Raw genomic sequence first — 20,564 nt, 5'->3', positions numbered from 1 at the left:
GACTGTGAGAAAGACATGTGGCGGAGATGATAATGATGTGAATGTTATTCTGGTGTTCATAGCATGTAAACTATTTTCTACTTATTTAGCAGTGTGACTCCGGATGGCAGCACATTAACTTTACTAAGGCTTAGTCCTGAGGATTCTGGCACTTATACCTGCTTGGCTGTCAGTCCTGCTGGCCAGGAAAGCAAGATCTACACTCTCTTTGTCCTTGGTCAGTTTTAACATTCAGCTGTCATACGTTTCGATCAGATCACTTATGGTTAACGTTTTTTTTTTTTTTTTTTTTGCAGTGCAACCATCCATCTTGGGTGAGACCACCGAGCCGAAAGTAGTGCAGGCCATACAGGACAATGCTTTGACTCTTGAGTGTCGTGCTGATGGAACCCCACCACCTCAGATCAGCTGGCTCAAGAATGGACAGCCCCTACTTTTATCACCACACACACGCCTCATTTCTGGTGACTCAGTACTGAGGTCTGTCTGCAGCACTGATTTGTATGTCAAATTATGAGTGAAAAATAATGCTGTCTGTTTTGTCTCATTTAGGATTTCTCCTGTGCAGTTGTCAGATGCTGGAGTTTACACGTGCATAGCTCGCAGTCGAGCTGGACTTGCTGAGCTTAGTTATGACGTCCAGGTCCAAGGTACCAATATTCCACTCATATTATGTTTATGCATAACTATCATGCAACTACCACCAACTCATCCAACCTCATCTACTTACTACATGCTAAGTTATAATTATTGTTATTATTGCAGTTCATAGCATTTTAGATTCAGGTACATCACAGAGTCATATGCTCTACAGTGCCCCCTGGTGTGGATCATGTGGAGCCAGTGGAACCGGTGACAGTTGTGCAAGGCTCGTTAGTAACGCTTACCTGTGAGGCCCGTGGTATTCCACCTCCAACGTTGACTTGGTTGAAGGACGGCCAGCCGCTGTCACTTCACCGGAACCTGTTGCTGGATGGACAGGAGACACGGCTGCAGCTCCCTGATGTGGCACCTTCAGAGGCAGGCCTCTACAGCTGTGTAGCTAGCAACCAGGCTGGAAGTAGCACAAAGAGTTTTAATCTCACCATTCTTGGTAATCCCCCCCAAAAAAACGAATCAACTGTATAGTTTGGTTCCAGTATGGACACATTTGGATAAATCACCTTTAATTCTGATCCAGAGCCTCCAAAGATATCCAGGTCTGGTGCCCCAGAAGAGCTGACGATTGCAGTAAACAGCCCGCTGGAGTTGGAGTGCTCTGCAGAGGGAGTACCAGCGCCCATCCTTAGCTGGCTCAAGGATGGCCGTCCGCTGGGAGGGAACAACATCATTCAGGAAGACGGACACATTCTCAGTATTAGCAAAATTCAGGTAGAACACAACAGCATATAACAGAAATTAAAGCTGCAGGCTTTGTTGTATGTCTAGCTGTGAGCTAGTGTTAATTTCATTAACAAAAACTTAAACCAAAATATTTTCATCAACTAACATTTTTCACCGGACAAAAACTAGACAAGACTAGACTATAACTGGGACTAAATCAGTATACATTTTCGTTGGCTAATGAAGACAAGACGAAAATGTCGACTGGACTAAAATCTGTGGACATTTTAATTCATGAACAAGATGTAATTTTGTAACAAAAATTTTTGTTGTGTTTTTTTTTTTTTAATAATGTAAGCCAACATCTTAAAACGTTCCAACAATAACATTAAACTTACTAGCTCGTAGCATCAAGGCAAAGTAGCCACTTGTTGATATACTGTAATTGTGTGAGGTCGTTTTTCATCAAAAAGATGAGAGAAAATTTTATTTTATGTGAAATATAAAATAAGATGGAAATTTACATCAAAATTTACATTTTCAAAGTGTTCAATGTAAAAGGGTAAAATGATTGTCCTAACTAAAATGAGACTAAAAGGTGGACTATTTTTGTTGACTAAAACTAGACGAAAAATATTACGTTTTCTTGGACTACGATAAAGACTCAAATGCTCTTACTGAGAGTCGACTAAAATTTGACTAAGTAAAAACAGGATGAGGTTGACTAACTATGATGAGAAACTAAATAGCATGAAAACTGAGACTAAATTTAAAAATGGCTGATAAAATTAACACTGTGAAATGTATGCAAAATACTGTATATCAAAATGTACCCATGCTATAGCACATTTCATACACAAGGCAACTCATTGTGCTTTACACAAAGAAACAACAAACACAGCAGTTAACAACATTCAGAAACAAAGCAGAGGAAAAAAAAGTACCTTACAAAATGTACTAAAAGAACATACATTGACAATGTTGAAATATTAGACATCAAACTCCAAATATATTTAGAGTAAATACATTTTCTAAGATATGTTTTTTTAAAGTATGACAAGATAAAATAATCTCAGGTGAATTCAATTGTCAGCTAGAAACTGTCACACATTAGAATATATTCAACTTTTAGTCTTCACTGCCATTACCCAATGTAGGCAATGTAGTATCTGCATCTGTTTTCCTAACAATACAGTACAGTAGAAACAAATAAAAATGCTTTTTTATAAAGCTTGAGACTCGGCGTGGGAGTCAAAGCATTTTTTTTTTTATACAAGAGATAGTCAACCTGAGAAACACTGCATCTCCTTCAAGGTTGAGGATGCAGGTCTGTACACCTGCTTAGCCAGCAGCCCAGCTGGTGAGGACGGAAGAAACCACTGGGTTCGAGTACAAGGTAATACAAGTTAATCTTATATATTGTTTAGCGAACTTTATTTTGAAACCTCTATTTACAATGCTAGATGTGCTATCCACCTACAGTGCTGTCATGCAGCAACACTTTTTAGATTATTTGAACTTCACAAAGTGATGTCGTCTGAATTAGCTAGTGATCTCAAACGTTCATACTTCAGTCCCACCGACCCTTCTTGGCTCTGAAGAGGTGAGGACATTGTCAGTGCCAGTTAATGGACACTTGACCCTGGAGTGCCTGGCTGACAGTGACCCCCCTCCTGATATCGAGTGGTACAAGGATGAGGTGGAGATGCAGGTACAAGATGTCAACACAATCACAAACAGCTACTGAAGTATAAGGAACATCTCCAACTCACATAATTGGTCTTCTTTCCTGCTGTCTGTCTGTCCATTGTAGCTGGGTGGTCGCATTCAGCGGCTCGCAGGAGGCCAGTACCTTGAAATACAGGACGTCCGACCCGACGACAGTGGCCAGTACAGTTGTGTGGTTACCAACATGGCAGGAAGCACCAGTCTCTTCTTCATTGTGGAGATTCTCTGTAAATGACTCTGTTAACAGACATGGTTAAAACTGGTTTGACACGTTTCAACCTAATCATATTTGTGCCTCTCAGTGCCACCAGTGATAAAGGAGAGCAGCACAGTGGTGACAGCTCATATAGGCCAGGATGCAGTTTTACCTTGCGAAGTCGAGGACGGCACTTCTCCTTCAATTATGTGGAGAAAAGATGGCTTCCCCATAACCCACGATAACAACAAGTGAGTCTATATTTTGTCTTAATGTGGATCATTTTTTAAGCTTTTCCCACAAAAAAGCTTAGGTGAATTTCATATTTCTACTATTTCTACTTTACATGTGTACATAAAGATTTAAAGATAGTTCTGTACCTAACAAAAAAAACTGTCAAACTGATTGAGTTTATGGATAGCAATAATATCCAATTGGATGTATTTTATAAAGAGTATTCATTCAGCATATGAAATATTTCAGGTACAGCGTGCTACCAGAAGGCCCCTTACGTGTGCACGGGGTTCAGCTGAGCGATGCTGGCCGATACCATTGCACGGTATCAAACCAGGCGGGCTCAGACCACCGGGGAATCGATCTCAGAGTGTTTGGTAAATAAAGCAAAACTGGAAACTCTGAATCTGGTGGCTGCGATTGACATGTTGGAATCTGGTGTGTGTCCTGTTAGTTGGTCCTTCAATCAGTCCAGGCCCGTTCAACATGACAGTAACCACAGGCATCAGAGCTGTTCTCAGCTGTGAGACAACAGGCATACCCCCTCCTAAAGTGTCTTGGAAAAGGAATGGCTCACCTCTTGATGGTGGCCATCAGTCTAGTGCATACAGGTAAATACTCACTTTGGTTTTACATCAGTGATACCGCAATCATAAAATTAGTAAAAGACATCATTTCTTGTTTTTGAAGGTTATTATCTTCTGGGTCGCTGGTAATTTCATCGCCATCCAATGAGGATGAAGGTTACTTTGAGTGTACAGCTGTGAATGATGTCGGAGAGGAGCGCAGGGTTATTGAGGTCAACCTCCAAGGTATGAATTTTAAGTAAGCACGCAACAGTTTAAAAGGCCTAAATTCAACAATTGCATTTTCATTCTTTGCTCTTGTAGTCCCACCATCTATTGAAGACGACGTCACAACAGTCACAGCTGTGAAAATGTCTCCTGTGGAGTTGCCTTGTCATGTTAACGGCAAACCTCAGCCTACCGTCTCCTGGACAAAAGGTGGAGCCAAGCTGGGATCGAGAGGAGGAAGTTATCGCATCCTTCCTACTGGTAAAATATCGTCTCTACGTGTGTTGTAGGGATTATCTCAGTGTTATGCAAAGCACTGAAACGAAAACTCACTATCTTATTGTTCACTGTTACCACATTTCAGAGATGGATAAATTAAGCGTATTTACTCTGCAAGATGTGGTATAAGTTTCACATAATGACAACAACAATCTCTATATATACTGTATATGCAGAGGTGGGTGGAGTAAATGGCAAATGGACTGCTTTTTATATAGCACTTTTAACTACGCCATATGGCAGCAAATGGGGGTTCAGTGTCTTGCTCAAGAACACTTCGACATGGTCACCAGCGGTGAGGATCAAACCCACAACCTTACGGATGGGTGACAACCACTCTACCACTGAGCCATGCCGCCAAAAAATTGTACTCAAGTAAGAGTACTTTTATTTTATAACTTTTTAAGCTTGTTGGAGGTACTGAACCCCACCAAATTCCTATGCACATTCATCACATCCTTCTTTATTGAAAAATCATAAAATAATAATAAAAAACAAATTCAAGACATACTGTGTAGGTATAGGGTTTACTGGTGAACAAAATGAATTGAACCTTATGGAACACCGTATGTTCCGTTATACATCTGAATTCATATTGCACATATTCATCCCACCACTCAGTTCTTTTACTCAACTTAGTATGAAGGGATTACAATCATAAAGAAATCACACTATATACCATCACAACAGCCACAAGTTGACTACTGATCACACCAATGACTGACTGACTCACTGAATGCTTGGGGTTCGATCAAACCAAGGTTAACCCATTTGCTTCCAAAAACGTAGAAATATGTTCTATTTTAAATATTACAATGCTCCCAGAGACGTATTTATACGCTTTTTTAAATTATTTTTTAATGCTACAGCATTCAGAAAGCTTTGATGCAGCCTCTGAACTGAAGAGAATAGTTGAAGCAATGGTAGTTATTACAAAAACAGTCAGCAGGTGGCAGCAGAGTATACAAGATTAACCAGGGCCATGTTGCAAAAAAGCTCATTTACCCAGTTTTAAACAAATTTGTGAATAATGATGAAACTTGCAAAACGGAAACAGACTTTTTTTTCCTGATGAAAGAAGAGACTCCTATCTTTTCTTTGGTAGTTTCCATGTTTTAATAGCAATAGAACACGATACTCTGTGGGCCTTGCAAAATCAGTCAAAATCCTGTAAAACAACCGGGAGCGAAGGGGGTTGCTTCAGTGAAAATGGCTGGGAGTGAATGAGTTAAGATCCACTGTTTTAGAATAATGGTTACTACTGCTGTACTCTATGCAGGCGTGTTGGAGATAACTTCGGTGTTACCAAGCCATGCCGGCAGGTACACTTGCTCAGCTCGCAACGAAGCTGGAGTGGCTCACAAACACATCTCACTTACGGTGCAAGGTGGGTAGCCATTTGCTAACATCAAAGCTGTACCACAACATTACTCTATTTGATTAAAAATCGATATCACATAAACAGGTTTAAACATAATGAGACTGTACATTGATCCAATAGAGTCCCCAGAAATCCAGCCAATGGCAGAGGAAGTACAAGTGGTGTTACATCACGGGACCATCTTACCTTGTGAGGTTCAAGGATTTCCTCGACCGTCCATTACCTGGCAACGAGAGGGCGTTCCCATTGCAGCTGGTAACACAACAGCACATCATGAATAATACTAAGAAGGCACATATTTGTTCTAAAGTACTTGTACTCATTTTACAGGTCACAGGCTGGCTGTGCTCTCAAACGGCGCCCTCAAGTTTGCCCGTGTTACTCTTGGTGATGCAGGGATGTACCAATGCCTGGCAAGAAATGAAGCTGGCGTCGCTGTGGGAAGAACCAAACTTGTCCTGCAAGGTATAGTTTTGCTCTCATGAAATCAAATGAAAGAGGCATTTGTATTCAATTGTATGACATGTGTCCTCAGTTCCACCAGTGCTGAGTGTTCCCCATGTGGAATACACTGCTGTGCTGGGCCAACCAGTCAGTCTGGAGTGTGCGGCAGATGGTCAACCCCAACCGGAGGTTACTTGGCACAAAGACAGGAGGTCTTTAGTTGACAGTGCTCATATTCATATATATGCAAATGGTACACTGGTGATCACTTCTACCCAGCGCAGTGATGCAGGGATGTACACGTGTACCGCCAAGAATCTTGCTGGCAGAACCAGTCATGATATCAGACTGCTCATTCAAAGTGAGTCAAGGCTCTTAGGTTGTTTCACCTTGTGAAAATACACTACATTTTGTATGTTGATTCAAAAGGCATAAAACGAGTGATAGGCTAATATGTTGTTTTTTTCAAGGCCGATACCGATAGATTAGTAGTAGTCAAGAGACAGATAAGCGATATTTCAAGCCTATATTTATTTGCATTAATAGAGAAAATATTAGCGTCAAATTTAAAAAAAATTGCTTTTTCTTTTCATTTTAAATATATATAAAAATTGGCAGCTTTGTTTGAATATCAGAACAGAAATCGCAGGGAGCTTCCTGGGTCATCAGCATGTGTTAAGTTAAATGAAAAAACTAAGCAAGTAAACAGTTCCCTAAAGTTTTCTACTGTAAATAGTAGAGCTGTCAAACGATAAAAAAATTTAATCAGATTGATCACATCTTAGAATTTTGATTAATCACGAATCGATGAATCACGTAATTAAAAAGGCTTTTTAATCAACACTTTTTGCCCGCCAAAATTGAAGAGCACTTGTTATATGTTAATTTTTTCAATATTTAATGCCTTCAACATTTTTTGAATGTTATACTCATACTCCTGTTTTTCTAATCAGTTGATTACTTGCATAATTTAAAGTGAAAAAAAAATTACTCTAGTAGTTTGACATGAACAAATATTCTGAATGTCATACGCAAACATTTAATACAATTTTAACTTTAATGCATGTAGTAATAGTGCAATTAATCTGTGTTAATACATGATTAATGCGATAATTTTTTGGGATGAATTAGTTAACGCTTTAACTTTGACAGCACTAGTAAATAGTAAAAATTCAACTTAATTTAAAGATATATTATGTAGTAAAGTGTAGAGACTTCGCAGTGTCAGCATCATTTTGTTGTCGCTGTTTTTCAGTCCCCCCTATGATTCTTCCTGGGCAAACAGAGATGTCAGTCATTCAAGGCTTTCAGGCCTTGTTACCTTGTGCTGCTCAGGGTTCACCAGATCCCAAAGTATCATGGGAAAAGGATGGGGAAGTTTTGCTCAACCTCCCGGGCAAATTCACCGCCCTGCGATCCGGAGAGCTGATTATCGAAAGGGCTGAGGTGAGCATGAGAGCGTTAACAGTTTCAGTGTCGGGCTCGGTCTGGATCTACGAATGAATTTGTTTTTGTTTTTACATAGCCGGGAGATGCTGGAATGTTTACATGCGTAGCCACCAACGCAGCAGGCTCCACAAGACAGGATATTCACCTGTCCGTCAACATGCGGCCTGCTTTTAAAGAGCTACCTGGTGATGTCACATTGAATAAAGGGCAGGATCTTGCCTTGTCCTGCCAAGCTCAGGGAACACCTGCTCCTGTCATTTCCTGGACTGTCAACAACATACCTTACCCAGGTAGCATTTACTCTGAATGGTGTTTTTTTTCGTCTTGTTACTGACTTTGGATTTATCACATTTTGTAGGCGCCACAGGAGATGAGGCAGGCAGGAACACCATCGTAATCGACAACGTTACCATGAGTGATGCTGGGACATACGTGTGTATCGCGGAAAACAGCGTGGGCTCCATCCGAGCGCTCTCCTTTGTTCGCATCAGAGGTAAACTTTGATTAGCGGAAGCTATGACGGAGCAGACAATGATCTCAACTTGATACTGTGTGCCTTTCTTAGAGCCTCCTGTGCTGAAGGGCGAAGCCCACATGTCTCAAACAGTCATTCAAGGCGGTTCCGCTGTGCTCGACTGTCCGGTCCATGGAGACCCCAACCCCGTCCTCCGCTGGCTCCGAAATGGCAAACATTTGCACCGCTCTGTCCGCATGCAGACACTTCACAATGGATCATTAATCATCTACAGCGTCAATGTAACTACAAAGTTTACACATTTTATTCCCTGCATGTTAGTCAAGTTTGAATCGTATCGCTTCCTTGAGTAAACGTGAAAACGTTTTCTGAAAGGAGGCACATTCACCCAATCCATATTTTGTGTGTGTTGCTGAAAATTGTCTCTGGTAATTTCTGCTTCCACCACAATCTGATTGGAGGCACTTCAGTAAGAAGCTAACAGCATTATCAAGAGAGGGAGGAGGTCAACAGAGAACTGGATGTTCCCAGACTCTGGCCCGCTTTGCTTGGCCTCTAACCTGGTTATGTCCCGAGCTGCTGCTGTAATTGCATAGCCTGCAGCTGAGATTCTCACAGACAGATGACTGTTCTTCCCACAGTGCACTGTGCGATATTCTTTTACCTGGCTTGGCAATATCTTGCTCGTCACATAAACTCACAAATGCATCATGTTGTCTTTGTCCATATATTGACAGTTAGTAATATGCTTAGTTGACTGATTTGTGTACGTGATTAAGGATGGTTGTTTATCAATATATGCCCTGTGAATGACCATCTCTCACCTTTTCAGCCGGCGTAAGCAATAGAGATGTATTATTGGGTTAAAGACTTAGTTTTGTCCTGATTGTTTTCATGTGAGAGCAAGTTTTGTCCATACGAGTGCCTATCTGTCTCTCATTTGAATGTACAGGCTGCAGATGAAGGGGATTATGAATGTGTGGCTGAGAGTGAAGCAGGGTCAGCTGAACGGACCATTACGCTCAAGGTTCAGAGTGAGTTTTGGTGAAGTCATTACATCACTTGTGTTATCTTGGTAGTGACTGCATTTTATTCAAATATCTGATAATGGCTACAATAATTTTGTCCCTATGTCTTAGTTAATGGAGGCTACTCCAACTGGCAGGAATGGGGTCCCTGTAGTAGTGTATGTGGTCAAGGCTTCCAAGAGCGCAGTCGACTCTGCAACAACCCAGAACCAGCGAATGGTGGACGATCATGCAGCGGGCCAAATATCGACTCCAGGAAATGTCAAGCTGGCCTTTGTCCAGGTTGAACAAAAATACTATATTTAGCCTTGTTATTGTACAGTTGTTAGTTTCCATTGTCTTTCTCATTATCCAATATCCATGCATAACTATATAGTACTTAGATTATTATTATTTTTTTCTGATGAAAGGTGAAGCCCCTCGCAAGACCAGAGGCAGCCTAATAGGCATGGTCAACGAGCGGGAGTTCGGAGTGTCCTTCCTGGAGGCCAACATCACAGATAATGAAGAGGAAGGCAGCAGCACTTTGCAGGCCCGTCTTGACAACATTCCACCAAGTGTGGGTTAGTGGTCACGTCAAATAGTACAGAACTAACACTTATAGTGTATAGTTTAGTGTACATTTTACTCCTACTGTAATTCAGTTTATTGATGGTTATGTGGTAGGTCCCTTGCTGCGGGTGCTGGTATCTGTTTTTGCACCTATCTACTGGACCACAGTGCTTCAGAGAGGATCGACGAGGAATGGCTACTCCTTCACAAATGGCCAGTTCAGGCAGGAGTCTCAGCTGGAATTTGAAACAGGTTTGTTCTTGAATTGAATTTTACCCAATAGGCAAAAAACCTGTCTTGTTTTCATGACTTCTATGTCATGGTGTTCACAAAACAACCACAAGATGGCGGTACTGACTAGTGTCTTTCAAGGCTACAGTTGGTAAACTGGATGTGTCAAATATTTTAATATTGTTATCCCTTCGACCAGGTGAGGTCCTTCGTCTCACCCATGTGGCCAGAGGACTGAATTCCGAGGGAGTTTTACTGATTGACATTGTAATCAATGGATTTGTACCTCCTTCATTGACAACCTCTCATGTGAGCCTCCAGGTGTGTTTACTTGTCCTTGTCATCGTAGGACTTTCAGCAGTTTTATCAATTTCTAAAATTTAACATTTGTGTCCTGTAGGAGTTTGATGAGTCCTACGTGCAGACAGGCCCAGGACAGATGTACTCATGGTCATCGCAGACCCACCAGAGGGGAGGTGCCCCCATGGTGCTGCGCTGCAATCACACTATTATTTACGAGGGTGAGGAGAATCGTCAGGGCCCGCTGCTCCAGCTGTTGAAGGTTTCCGAAATGAATAGTATCTACAATATGCTTACGCTTACACTGGACTTCCACTTCACTGCCGGCCTTCTCATACCAGGTAAGGGGGGGGCAGATTTTTTTGTTTTAATGGGAAAAAGGTTTTCACACGGGACGGTTGTGTTTACAGATGGTCATGAAGAAACCTGCCCTAAAGGCTTTGTCCTCGACACAACCTCATACTGTGCTGGTAGGTGGCCTCTGCCTCCATTATGGTTTTGGCAATAGTTAACTTTAAATACATATCATTGTGCCACTTTATTATTTTAATTGAATGTGTGGTTATGATTAGATGAAGACGAATGTGCCCTTCAGTCTCCCTGCTCTCACTCATGTAACAACATCATGGGAGGATTTTCCTGTGTCTGCCCTTCTGGTTTTACCATCGCCACGGAGACCAACACATGCCAAGGTGCAAAAATCACACATAATATTCTTTAGTAAGAACTGACTAGGTTGATAGGTGGTATTTTATGTAATACATAATAAAATTGCTATCCTTATTCATCAACAGATATTGACGAGTGTGCTCAGAGCTCACACATGTGCCATTATAACCAGCAGTGTGTCAACACAGTGGGCACTTACCGCTGCCAAGCCAAGTGTGGAGCAGGATTTAAGCCCAGCATTTCAGGAAACAGCTGCGAAGGCAAGTCTCTTTTTTGTCCATGTTCACTATTTGATGTATCCATTCAATGGCTGGATAAAAAGGGTGACACCAAATGCACAGATAGATAGATAGATAGCTAGATAGATGGATGGATGGATGGATGGATGGATGGATGGATGGATGGATGGATGGATAGATAGATAGATAGATAGATAGATAGATAGATAGATAGATAGATAGATAGATAGATAGATAGATAGATAGATAGATAGATAGATAGATAGATAGATAGAAAGGAAATAGTGTGATTATGGAAACATAATCATTTGATAAAATGTATGGTTATTACACAGTTGACCGATATTTTGTGTTTTAGATGTGGACGAGTGCCGAGAGTCTACCCTGTCGCCGTGTCAACATCAGTGTCTCAACACTTTGGGCTCCTACCGCTGCATCTGCCACCCTGGTTACCAGCTATCAGGACACAAATGCATCGGTCAGCCATTTAAACACAAAATGGTTCTTTTATAACACATGTGCTAGGATACTGGTATTTAATTTGAATGATTCCGTAAAAAAAATCATGTTATTTTTTTTATAGACATCAATGAGTGTCTGAGGAACGTGTGCCCAGCTCACCAGCAGTGTCAGAACACTGACGGAGGGTATCTGTGTTTCGACAGCTGTCCTGCTGGCATGACCAAGGCGGAGAGTGGAGTGTGCACTGGTTAGTGTCTGTTCTTCCTCACTTCATTCATTTTCGAGAATGTCCACGGCCATTCCAGCTTTCTACTCTACGGTGGTTAGATTATGTAAGATTATCGTCGAAAGCTCCAGGAAATTTTGGAAACATTTTCTTTCTTGAGTGGGTAAAGATGAGGACGATCCTGTTGGCATTGCATTTTATATTGTGTAACAGAGTCCGATTTCACAGGAAATCTGCTGCATTGCTTAGCGGCAGCACGAAGCCATTGCTTTGCCTCCATAAAGTCAGCAAGACCTTTCGTAAATGCTATAATTTGTTGCGCAGATTCCACAGAAAGATACTCAACAGGAGTACTAACAGACTAAATATAAAGCCACATTTCAAACAAGAAGTTCAGCTCGCCACGTTACATTTGGAGTCGTAAACTCTGATCTGGCTTGTGTTTACACCTCAGGAGGGTGTAGCCTGCATGCTGGTAGTTTGCATCAGGTTTGTAAATAGTGTAGCTCTCACTTTTTATATTGAAATATAAATTATATATATATTTTATATGGAGTTTTTCTCCATAGGTTTGGCACATTTCTTGAAATTGAGATGACATTATCAAAACTGCAATCAGATTTGGCCAAACAGACTTACATTTGTGCAAAACAGTTCCCAAGACTGGTCACACATGCTTCACTCCAAGTTCCTTTCCCAAACAAAGAGTCGGTACTGTCACAGCTGCAAAGATCCTTCTCAATTGTTTTGGCTCATCGGCATTAACTTAAGTGCTTTTGCCAAAAATAACTTGGATGATTTTGCACAACAACATGGATCATCTGCAAAAGTTCATATCTCTGTGTCAAAATAAAAAAAATTATGTCATACAAGTAGTCAGTGCACCCACAATGCATCATCCCTTTGGCATTGTGTGAGCACTGCAAGTCAAAATAATTAAAAGTTTTGTCACAACAGCAAAGTTGCCGCTAACAAAATAGCTACAATTATATATAAAACTGAGGGGGGAGATTTTATAAGAGCACTTTTCAAACTTTGCGGTTTGACATACTCCACTCACAGTCAAGGAAATAGCACGTTTTTATTCACACAAAGCTACTTACACATTAGAGTGCAACAAAAGCAAGTGTAAGACGAATTCTGTATATTTATGAAAAACGAATAACTAAAATTATATCTAGCGCACAGCCTAAATGAAGAAACAACTACTGTAACACTTTCACTCGTCACTATCGTCACCTTCCCCCTCTTGGCCATCGTCCTCATTCTCTTGGCCATACGTACGCTGCTCTCTGTTTGGCCAAAGGTTTTCATCCACGTCGCAGCGGATATTTTCCTTTGCAATGCAGCGAGGAAAAAAACTGCGTGAATGTCTCAACCATCCTCTACACCAGGGGTGCTCAAGTTCGGTCCTCGAGCGCCCCTATCCAGAATGTTTTCCACGTTTCTCTCCACTAACACACCTGATTCATGATCAGGATCGTTGTCAGGCTTCTGCAAAGCTTGCTGATTAGCTGATCATTAGATTCAGCTGTGCTGCAGGAGGGAAACATGGAAAACAGGCTGGATAGGGGCTCTCGAGGACTGAACTTGAGAATCCCTGCTCTACACTGACAGTCTCCCCTGTAATGTCTTTGCATGCAGCATTCACTGCTTGAAGTGAAGTGAAGTGGTCTTGAGCCCGATGTTCATACACTCTCCACCTCCAAGCAGAAAAAAACTGCAATTGGATTGAGGAAAGGAGCGTATGGTGGTAGTAGATCCATGAGGATCCTTAGATGGATTGTAAACCAGGCCCTGATGAGATGGCCACTATGGAAATTTACATTTTGACAATTGAACAGAGAATTTAGCATATTATGACTTAGACACTGAAATCCTGCTGACATGTTTTGGAGAGGGCCATCATTAGACTGAAAAACAACTAATCCAGTTCGACCAGCAAGATCTATCCATTTGGAAAATGTGCTAAATGTGGGCACATTGTGCTAACTGTAGTTTAAATGTACACAACCATTTGCACAGATCCACTGAGGCAATTGAGACATTGGCAATTTGATGAGCGCAATGAGAAATGCTATTCAGTTGACACCGATTGTAAGGTGGTTTTGGGATTCGTCTATGGTGTTTTGAAAATACAATTCCAGTTGCTAGAAATGTGTCAAACCTATGGAGAAAAACTGTAAAAAGTTGATGGTCCTTTTCTCAATTGTTTTTCAGATATTGACGAGTGTCAAGATGGAAGTCACATGTGTCGCTACTCTCAGATCTGTCAGAACACAGTTGGTGGCTACGGGTGCATATGTCCCAGAGGGTACCGATCTCAAGGAGTTGGTCTGCCATGTCTGGGTAGGACTTTGCTTTATCTCTTTCAAATATACACACAAATTTGAGTGCTGCGCCTTTGTAGTAATTCCTCTCTTGTATACATTCAGACGTGGATGAATGCCTGCAGACGCCAAGCCCTTGCGTCTATCAGTGCCGCAATGTGCCCGGCAGCTTCAGATGCTTGTGTCCACCTGGAACTGTGCTGCTCGGGGATGGACGCTCATGTGCAGGGTTGGAGAGAGGACAGATCTTCACAAATGGAACCAGAGTCAGAGCCAGACTCCGACCGCAGCTGGTGTCAACCCTTGGCAGGCCAATTTTCTCACGTCCTCACGGGGTATCTCGAATTACTAGGCAGAGCTGTCCCGTAGGATACACCAGCAGAGACGGCAAATGTGTTGGTAAGCTTATGTCTAAGGTGCTCAGCCAATGATCTGGAACCAGCAAATGATACCAGTCCCATTATATTGTGGTCCAAAGCAGGTCTTGATCTGGCCATACTATACTAACTTTATAAATGAAAAAGTAAGTAAGGCAAGTAGTGAGAATGTTTTGTTACAACACATGAGAGAAAACTTTTTGTCGCTGAAATGGGATTGAATATGAATCTACTTGACAGTGTTCCCCTCACTTTTCGCGGGTGATATGTTCCACGCCCACCCGCGACAGGTGAATTTCCGAGAAGTAGAGGTCATTAAAAAAAAGATCTTTAGTAACCTCTAATACAGTCACCTTAATGAGCTCTTCTTGAGTAGTTGCGATAACGAGCAGCCTCTAAGGTTAAATTAATTGCCTTCAATTAACTTGTTTGACTACTTCTTCTGCAAGTGCACGTTCACAAAGGAGGGAGGAGTGGAGGAATGAGACACACACATTGTGTAGTAACCAAGATCTGTTCTAAAAATAGCTCACCAGCAATAGGACACTGACTTGCTAAGAAGAGTTAAAAGAAGAAAAATGTCAACATTTTTTTTTTAACTTATTATGGTACATGTGTTAATTTAACAAATATTCTATATTGTGCCATAAGATTGTGCTGAATGTAAGAAAAAGCTGTTTATGTTTAGTAAAATTTTACAAAAAAGGAGAAAAATAGCAGCATAAATAAAGAATTTTATGGGGTACTCACAAATGAAAATGGGGGGGGATAAAAATCCTCGATAGAGTGAATCTGCAATAAGTGAACCGTGAAGTAGCGAGGGACAACTGTAATATGTAATGAAATATAATACTATTGCATGCAATATGACATCCCGTTCATTCGTCTGTCTTTCACCGCCATAGTTGAAGTCGCTGGACCGAGAGGTGAGTAATGTTACTGCATTGGTGGCCCATAACTTTAGCTCACTGGTAGCGCTCTGTGTTCACAAATCAGAAACATGGTCGCGGTTTGGGTTCGATCCCCAATGACACCGGCAATAGATCTTGAAAAGTATATATTGGGGGGGAAAAAAAGGTTGAGCATCCGAGATTATTTCATTATTTATTCATTTAGCTTGACAAATTTACACTAAGTATCTTGAGGCCGGCCCAAGCGTCCACCATTTTTTAAATCAAAATATGATCACCCTACTGTTATAAGGTACAACTTCTATGATGAAAATAGTTCTTGTTAGAACAGTTATTATCTGTGCATGATTACTCTTTACATTTTGACAAAAAAGATTAAATTTCAAGTCACGCCGCTACCCTTGTTCCTCACTGTCTGGAGGTACCGCTGATATGAATCTTTAAGACTAGCAGCGATCAGAATAGCCGAAACTAGTGAGGTTCACTGCCATGGTCTTCCAAAACCATCTTGTTTTTGTACACTAGAACCTGCACAGACGTATGGAGACTGTCAACTTGTCAGACGGACATTTTGCTGCTCAACAAATCATTGACTAATCGTTTCAACCTGTAATACTAAAACTACACGAGAAAGTTGACAAGAAAATCAAAACCAACCTGCACTCACTATATTGTCTTGTCATTTGTGTAAGATGTGGACGAGTGTCTGCTCCGGAAGCCCTGCCAACATGAATGTCGAAATACCATCGGCAGTTTCCGGTGTCTATGTCCTCCAGGCTACCAACTGCTACCCAATGGCAGGAACTGTAAAGGTATCAGAAAATCCGTTTGTGATAATAGATCTTTCCACAATTACAAGTAAACTTTCTTCCCCACTCTAGACACTGATGAGTGTTTAGAGCAAGGCATTCAATGTGGCCACAATCAGATGTGTTTTAACACCCGAGGAGGATACCAGTGCCTGGACACTCCCTGTCCTGCATCCTACCAGCGTGGAAGAAGCCCAGGGTAAGTCTAACTAAAACAGACAATAGGGGCTTTTCCACCAAAATTTTAGAGAACTTTTCAATTTGCCTTGGTAAAATTCAGTTTGCGCGTTTTTCCACCTACAACAATTTCCGGGGCAATTCAATTCCCCAGGGGGCATCCGAGTACTAGCAGCAGGGTCTTGCTGAGCCAGGGTAGTTATTTTTATTTCCATTTATATATCGTTATTTTATTTTATTTTTGAATTATGTTTTTTATATCCGTTTTTTATTTTCACTTTTAGTCATTGGTTTATTTATTTAGTCATTTATTTACTTTGAATTTTGGCAGTTTTGATCCTCTATATGCACTCACCAAGGCTGATTGGTTGGTCAATTTTGAGTGTGTGTTGTTTTTACACTGGCTGGGCTCATCAGACTCATACGTCATCAAACTCATTTGAATTAATTACCGAGAACTCTAAGACGCTGCGGAAACACAAATTACAAATTCCCTGCGGAACTTTTACAACCAAGTACTCCCTTTACCCAGAACTCAAAGATCCTGGGCTTGTTGGTGGAAAAGCAGCTATTGTAATACAATATATAGTTGAGATTTGATTGCAAAAGCATTCAAATGCCTCGACATGTCTCTCCTCTCTCGACTCTTTAAAAGGACATGCTACAAGCCGTGCGGTCTGGACTGTTCCACAGGAGGTTCTCCTCTGCTCCTGCAGTACAAACTGCTCACGCTTCCCTCTGGCATACCAGCCAATCACAATGTAGTACGGCTGTCCGCTTTCTCAGAGTTAGGCCTCCTGCAAGAACGCACATCTTTCATCGTATTAGAGCAAGAATCCGAGACGGGTCTGATGGGGAAAGCATTTGGCATCAGGGACGAAGCAGGTCGGGGAATCATCTACACATTGCGGCTTCTTGACAGGCCGGAACTGGTGCGGCTCAAGGTGCGGGCCACCACCATTTCGCAGCAGGGCCGTGTGACCTACCAGAGCATTTTCATCATCTACATTTCCATCTCGGCATTTCCCTACTGAGCATCTGCTGCTTCGCATGTGACTTTGCCCCGAAAAGACCTCTCGATACTTATAAACCAAAGGCAATTCCCCAGAAAGCTGAGCCTCGGGTGTATTATGCCCTTCCAATGACACTAAAATGTACAGCATATAATTAAGAGGACAAGATTCTGAGGTCTATACCCATCTGTGACTAATAAACCCCATAGAGACTGAAGAACTTTCCATTGTCATCGCTGATATGCCTGACCAGAGAAAAGTGAATGGAAAGTGCAATGCATCAATCATCAACCAAAAATATTATTTACGAGTGATCAGAAACTACTAAGTTTGGCTCTTCAGGTACCGTAGTCCAGTGTCCAGTGGTACTTTTCCTTGTAATGTCTAATTAGGGCAAAATATATAAAAATGCATACGTTTATTTTAAATTGTCTTCATTAATGTCAATGGGCAATATTTACATTAGTAATTTTCTATCCCACAATCTTTAAAAACATTCATTCAGACTGCTTGAGCCAACTGTTGAACGTGACAAACCAGAGGAGCAAGTGTAACAATGTGTGACAGCGATTCATCCATGCAGCTTTTTTGTACTCTGCATTTTTCGAATGTAAATATGTGTAAAAGTGCCTTTCTGAATGTATCTGAGTGGACTTTATTGAGGCTATGACTCAAATGGTGCTACAAAGAATACAATTTTTACAGGTATTGTCTGCATTTACGGGTTGATTGGTGCAGCTCCAAAAGGCATGTCTTCCTTGCATACATCACATTAAACACAATGCTGATAATGGGATTGTGTGGTGCAAAAGGAAAGGAAAAAAAACAACCTAACCCATGTTTGCCTGTGAAAAAAAAAAGAGCTAATCAAGCGTTGACCATAGTCAAACAGGGTTAACATTCTTTTCACTGTAAATTGTATGTATGTTGAGTATTTGCAGAAATAAAAAAGATAACATTTTTTAAACTTTCTGTTATCCCAGTGATGTTCCTATTATCATTAGTAAAAAGCTAATTTAGCAATGACATTTACATTGAGAAGTGACCTATTAACCCACATACAGGATTATTAAAAAATATTACAAGTTTTTAATGGCATTAAATAATTAAAAATAATTTTTCGATGCAATTGTATTTATTAATATATGCACCTGCAATTTCTATTTTTTGTTGTTGTGACCTTTCAAATTGCTTATGGTTGTTTGTCTGTTTCTACTTTATCTGTTTAGTACTGTTTTTGTTTAGCGTTTTCATTTTTACTACATAGAGTAATTCTAAACTTTGTATCTTTTTTGTTGAAGTTGAGTTAACTTTGGAAATCATGTGATTAATTACGACAATTGTAATTGACTGACAGCCCTAATATATATATAAACAGTATATAGATATATGTCTGTATATGTGTGCATATGTGTGTATAAGCGAAATGTGCATTACATTTGCGCATTCTTGAAAATCAAGTTAAAAAAAAAAACTTGCTACCAAACAGCAGTCATTTGAATGGCGGAGATTAGAGTGCTGAACGTCACGCGTTTACGTAACTGCACACCTTAAAGGTTGCGAGCGTCGTTGAAACGGCTTTCAGCCTTAAGTGACATCAACTTTCCAATGGTTGAAATGGTCCAAATCAGCTCTTCCTCCTTTAGTTTTCAACAAAATGTTGGTAGCAGGGTAATAGCCGGCCTACCCATAATGCACCGCGCTGCCGAGATGCGCACTTCGCTTTGTGTATATGCAGTACAACATGGGCATTAAATTAGTTTTAAGTTGCATTTAAAAAACTGCATTAAAAAACATTAAATTCGATTTGATGATACCTGCAGAAACCCTATTATAACTAGAACCACTATAACTATGAATAAATACACACTGAGTCAAACATCTGTTTCTAAGACGAAACGTCGATGTGGAAAAATGCCTTTTGTCTTAGAAGTAAATAATGTGTTTGTTAAAGATGAAGTGCTGGGACGTCCAGATGAGAATCAGTTTTGTATTAGGGGATGGAGTCCCAGCACAAAGGTGCTCCTGCTTGTGCTGGCTACTAATAAAAGCAAAGTAGAGGTACGAATGACGTCAACGCCAGACAGCATTTAAGTTCCACAGCAGAATGATCATATCCAGGTCACCGACTGGTATCTGGAAAAGTAATAAGAAAACAACTATTTCCATGAAAACCTGGTCTCCAGGAGACTTTTGTACACACGGGAGCTTAATAAAGTAATACAGATGGGGGAATGCTTGTGTTTATTATAGAGTATTAAAACATGGACATAAAGTTCAGTCAAAGTATTTCAACAACGACAAGAACTTTATGATTTTACAATTATACTAAATGGAGTGCACTTATATAGCACTTTATCCACACCATATATTGTCCAAAGCGCTTTACCAAGCCTCATATTCACATTTTTGAAAACATATCAAGGATGCATCATGAATGTATTCGGCCGACATGCTAACACAGCCGTGACAACTAACGGAAATGTTTCGCTTTTCAGTTTAAAATGACTTATTTTAACCTCCAGGATCGTTCGCTTAACACTGACCAACGGCGAACCTGGGGTTTATTTTAGCTTTTGGTAAAGTTTTTAAATTACGGAAGCCTATTGCATTCACTTGAAAAGAAAAAAAACTTGTTTTTCTGACTAATTTTTGGGGGGAGCATTGTTTTTTTGAGTATTTTTTTCCCTCTTTTTCAGAATATGTTTTTCTGTTTTGCTGATTTTTTTTTTCTGTCAAAAAAAAATTCAGAAAAAACAGGCTGGAAAAAAAAAATTCAGAAAAACAGGGGGATTAAAAAAAAAACACGTATTATTCCGAAAAACAGAGCTGATCTGTTTTTTGGAGTTTTTATTTTATTTTATTTTTTACTTTTGAACTCCAATTGACTTGCAGACTCACTAATAGCGGAAGCGGACACTTTCCCGTATACGTCCA

The 20,564-nt window shown here is 40.6% G+C and overlaps 1 protein-coding gene across 1 annotated transcript in view; it reads left to right on the top strand.

The window, feature by feature from the left end:
- hmcn2 (hemicentin 2) overlaps nt 1–18,594 on the top strand; it is a 51,545-nt gene extending 32,951 nt beyond the window's left edge. Inside the window, exons 45-81 of the mRNA XM_077560865.1 lie at nt 93–217; nt 297–480; nt 553–650; nt 815–1,093; nt 1,181–1,371; nt 2,638–2,719; nt 2,898–3,034; nt 3,137–3,278; nt 3,354–3,498; nt 3,731–3,858; nt 3,936–4,092; nt 4,172–4,293; nt 4,372–4,536; nt 5,834–5,941; nt 6,056–6,190; nt 6,266–6,400; nt 6,471–6,740; nt 7,635–7,825; nt 7,905–8,118; nt 8,187–8,321; nt 8,394–8,584; nt 9,256–9,337; nt 9,443–9,613; nt 9,742–9,894; nt 9,998–10,135; nt 10,314–10,435; nt 10,515–10,755; nt 10,825–10,884; nt 10,987–11,106; nt 11,209–11,343; nt 11,681–11,800; nt 11,906–12,031; nt 14,231–14,359; nt 14,446–14,739; nt 16,321–16,440; nt 16,510–16,636; nt 17,270–18,594. Coding sequence (XP_077416991.1) covers nt 93–217; nt 297–480; nt 553–650; nt 815–1,093; nt 1,181–1,371; nt 2,638–2,719; nt 2,898–3,034; nt 3,137–3,278; nt 3,354–3,498; nt 3,731–3,858; nt 3,936–4,092; nt 4,172–4,293; nt 4,372–4,536; nt 5,834–5,941; nt 6,056–6,190; nt 6,266–6,400; nt 6,471–6,740; nt 7,635–7,825; nt 7,905–8,118; nt 8,187–8,321; nt 8,394–8,584; nt 9,256–9,337; nt 9,443–9,613; nt 9,742–9,894; nt 9,998–10,135; nt 10,314–10,435; nt 10,515–10,755; nt 10,825–10,884; nt 10,987–11,106; nt 11,209–11,343; nt 11,681–11,800; nt 11,906–12,031; nt 14,231–14,359; nt 14,446–14,739; nt 16,321–16,440; nt 16,510–16,636; nt 17,270–17,648 — 5,851 coding nt within the window. The 3' untranslated portion in view covers nt 17,649–18,594. The remainder of the gene's footprint in view (nt 1–92; nt 218–296; nt 481–552; nt 651–814; nt 1,094–1,180; nt 1,372–2,637; nt 2,720–2,897; nt 3,035–3,136; nt 3,279–3,353; nt 3,499–3,730; nt 3,859–3,935; nt 4,093–4,171; nt 4,294–4,371; nt 4,537–5,833; nt 5,942–6,055; nt 6,191–6,265; nt 6,401–6,470; nt 6,741–7,634; nt 7,826–7,904; nt 8,119–8,186; nt 8,322–8,393; nt 8,585–9,255; nt 9,338–9,442; nt 9,614–9,741; nt 9,895–9,997; nt 10,136–10,313; nt 10,436–10,514; nt 10,756–10,824; nt 10,885–10,986; nt 11,107–11,208; nt 11,344–11,680; nt 11,801–11,905; nt 12,032–14,230; nt 14,360–14,445; nt 14,740–16,320; nt 16,441–16,509; nt 16,637–17,269) is intronic.
- Nucleotides 18,595–20,564: the final 1,970 nt, after the last annotated feature.

Source organism: Vanacampus margaritifer, chromosome 3, assembly GCF_051991255.1.
Source record: "Vanacampus margaritifer isolate UIUO_Vmar chromosome 3, RoL_Vmar_1.0, whole genome shotgun sequence".
Taxonomy (NCBI): Eukaryota; Metazoa; Chordata; class Actinopteri; order Syngnathiformes; family Syngnathidae; genus Vanacampus; species Vanacampus margaritifer.
This window is presented reverse-complemented; position numbering and strand designations above follow the sequence as displayed.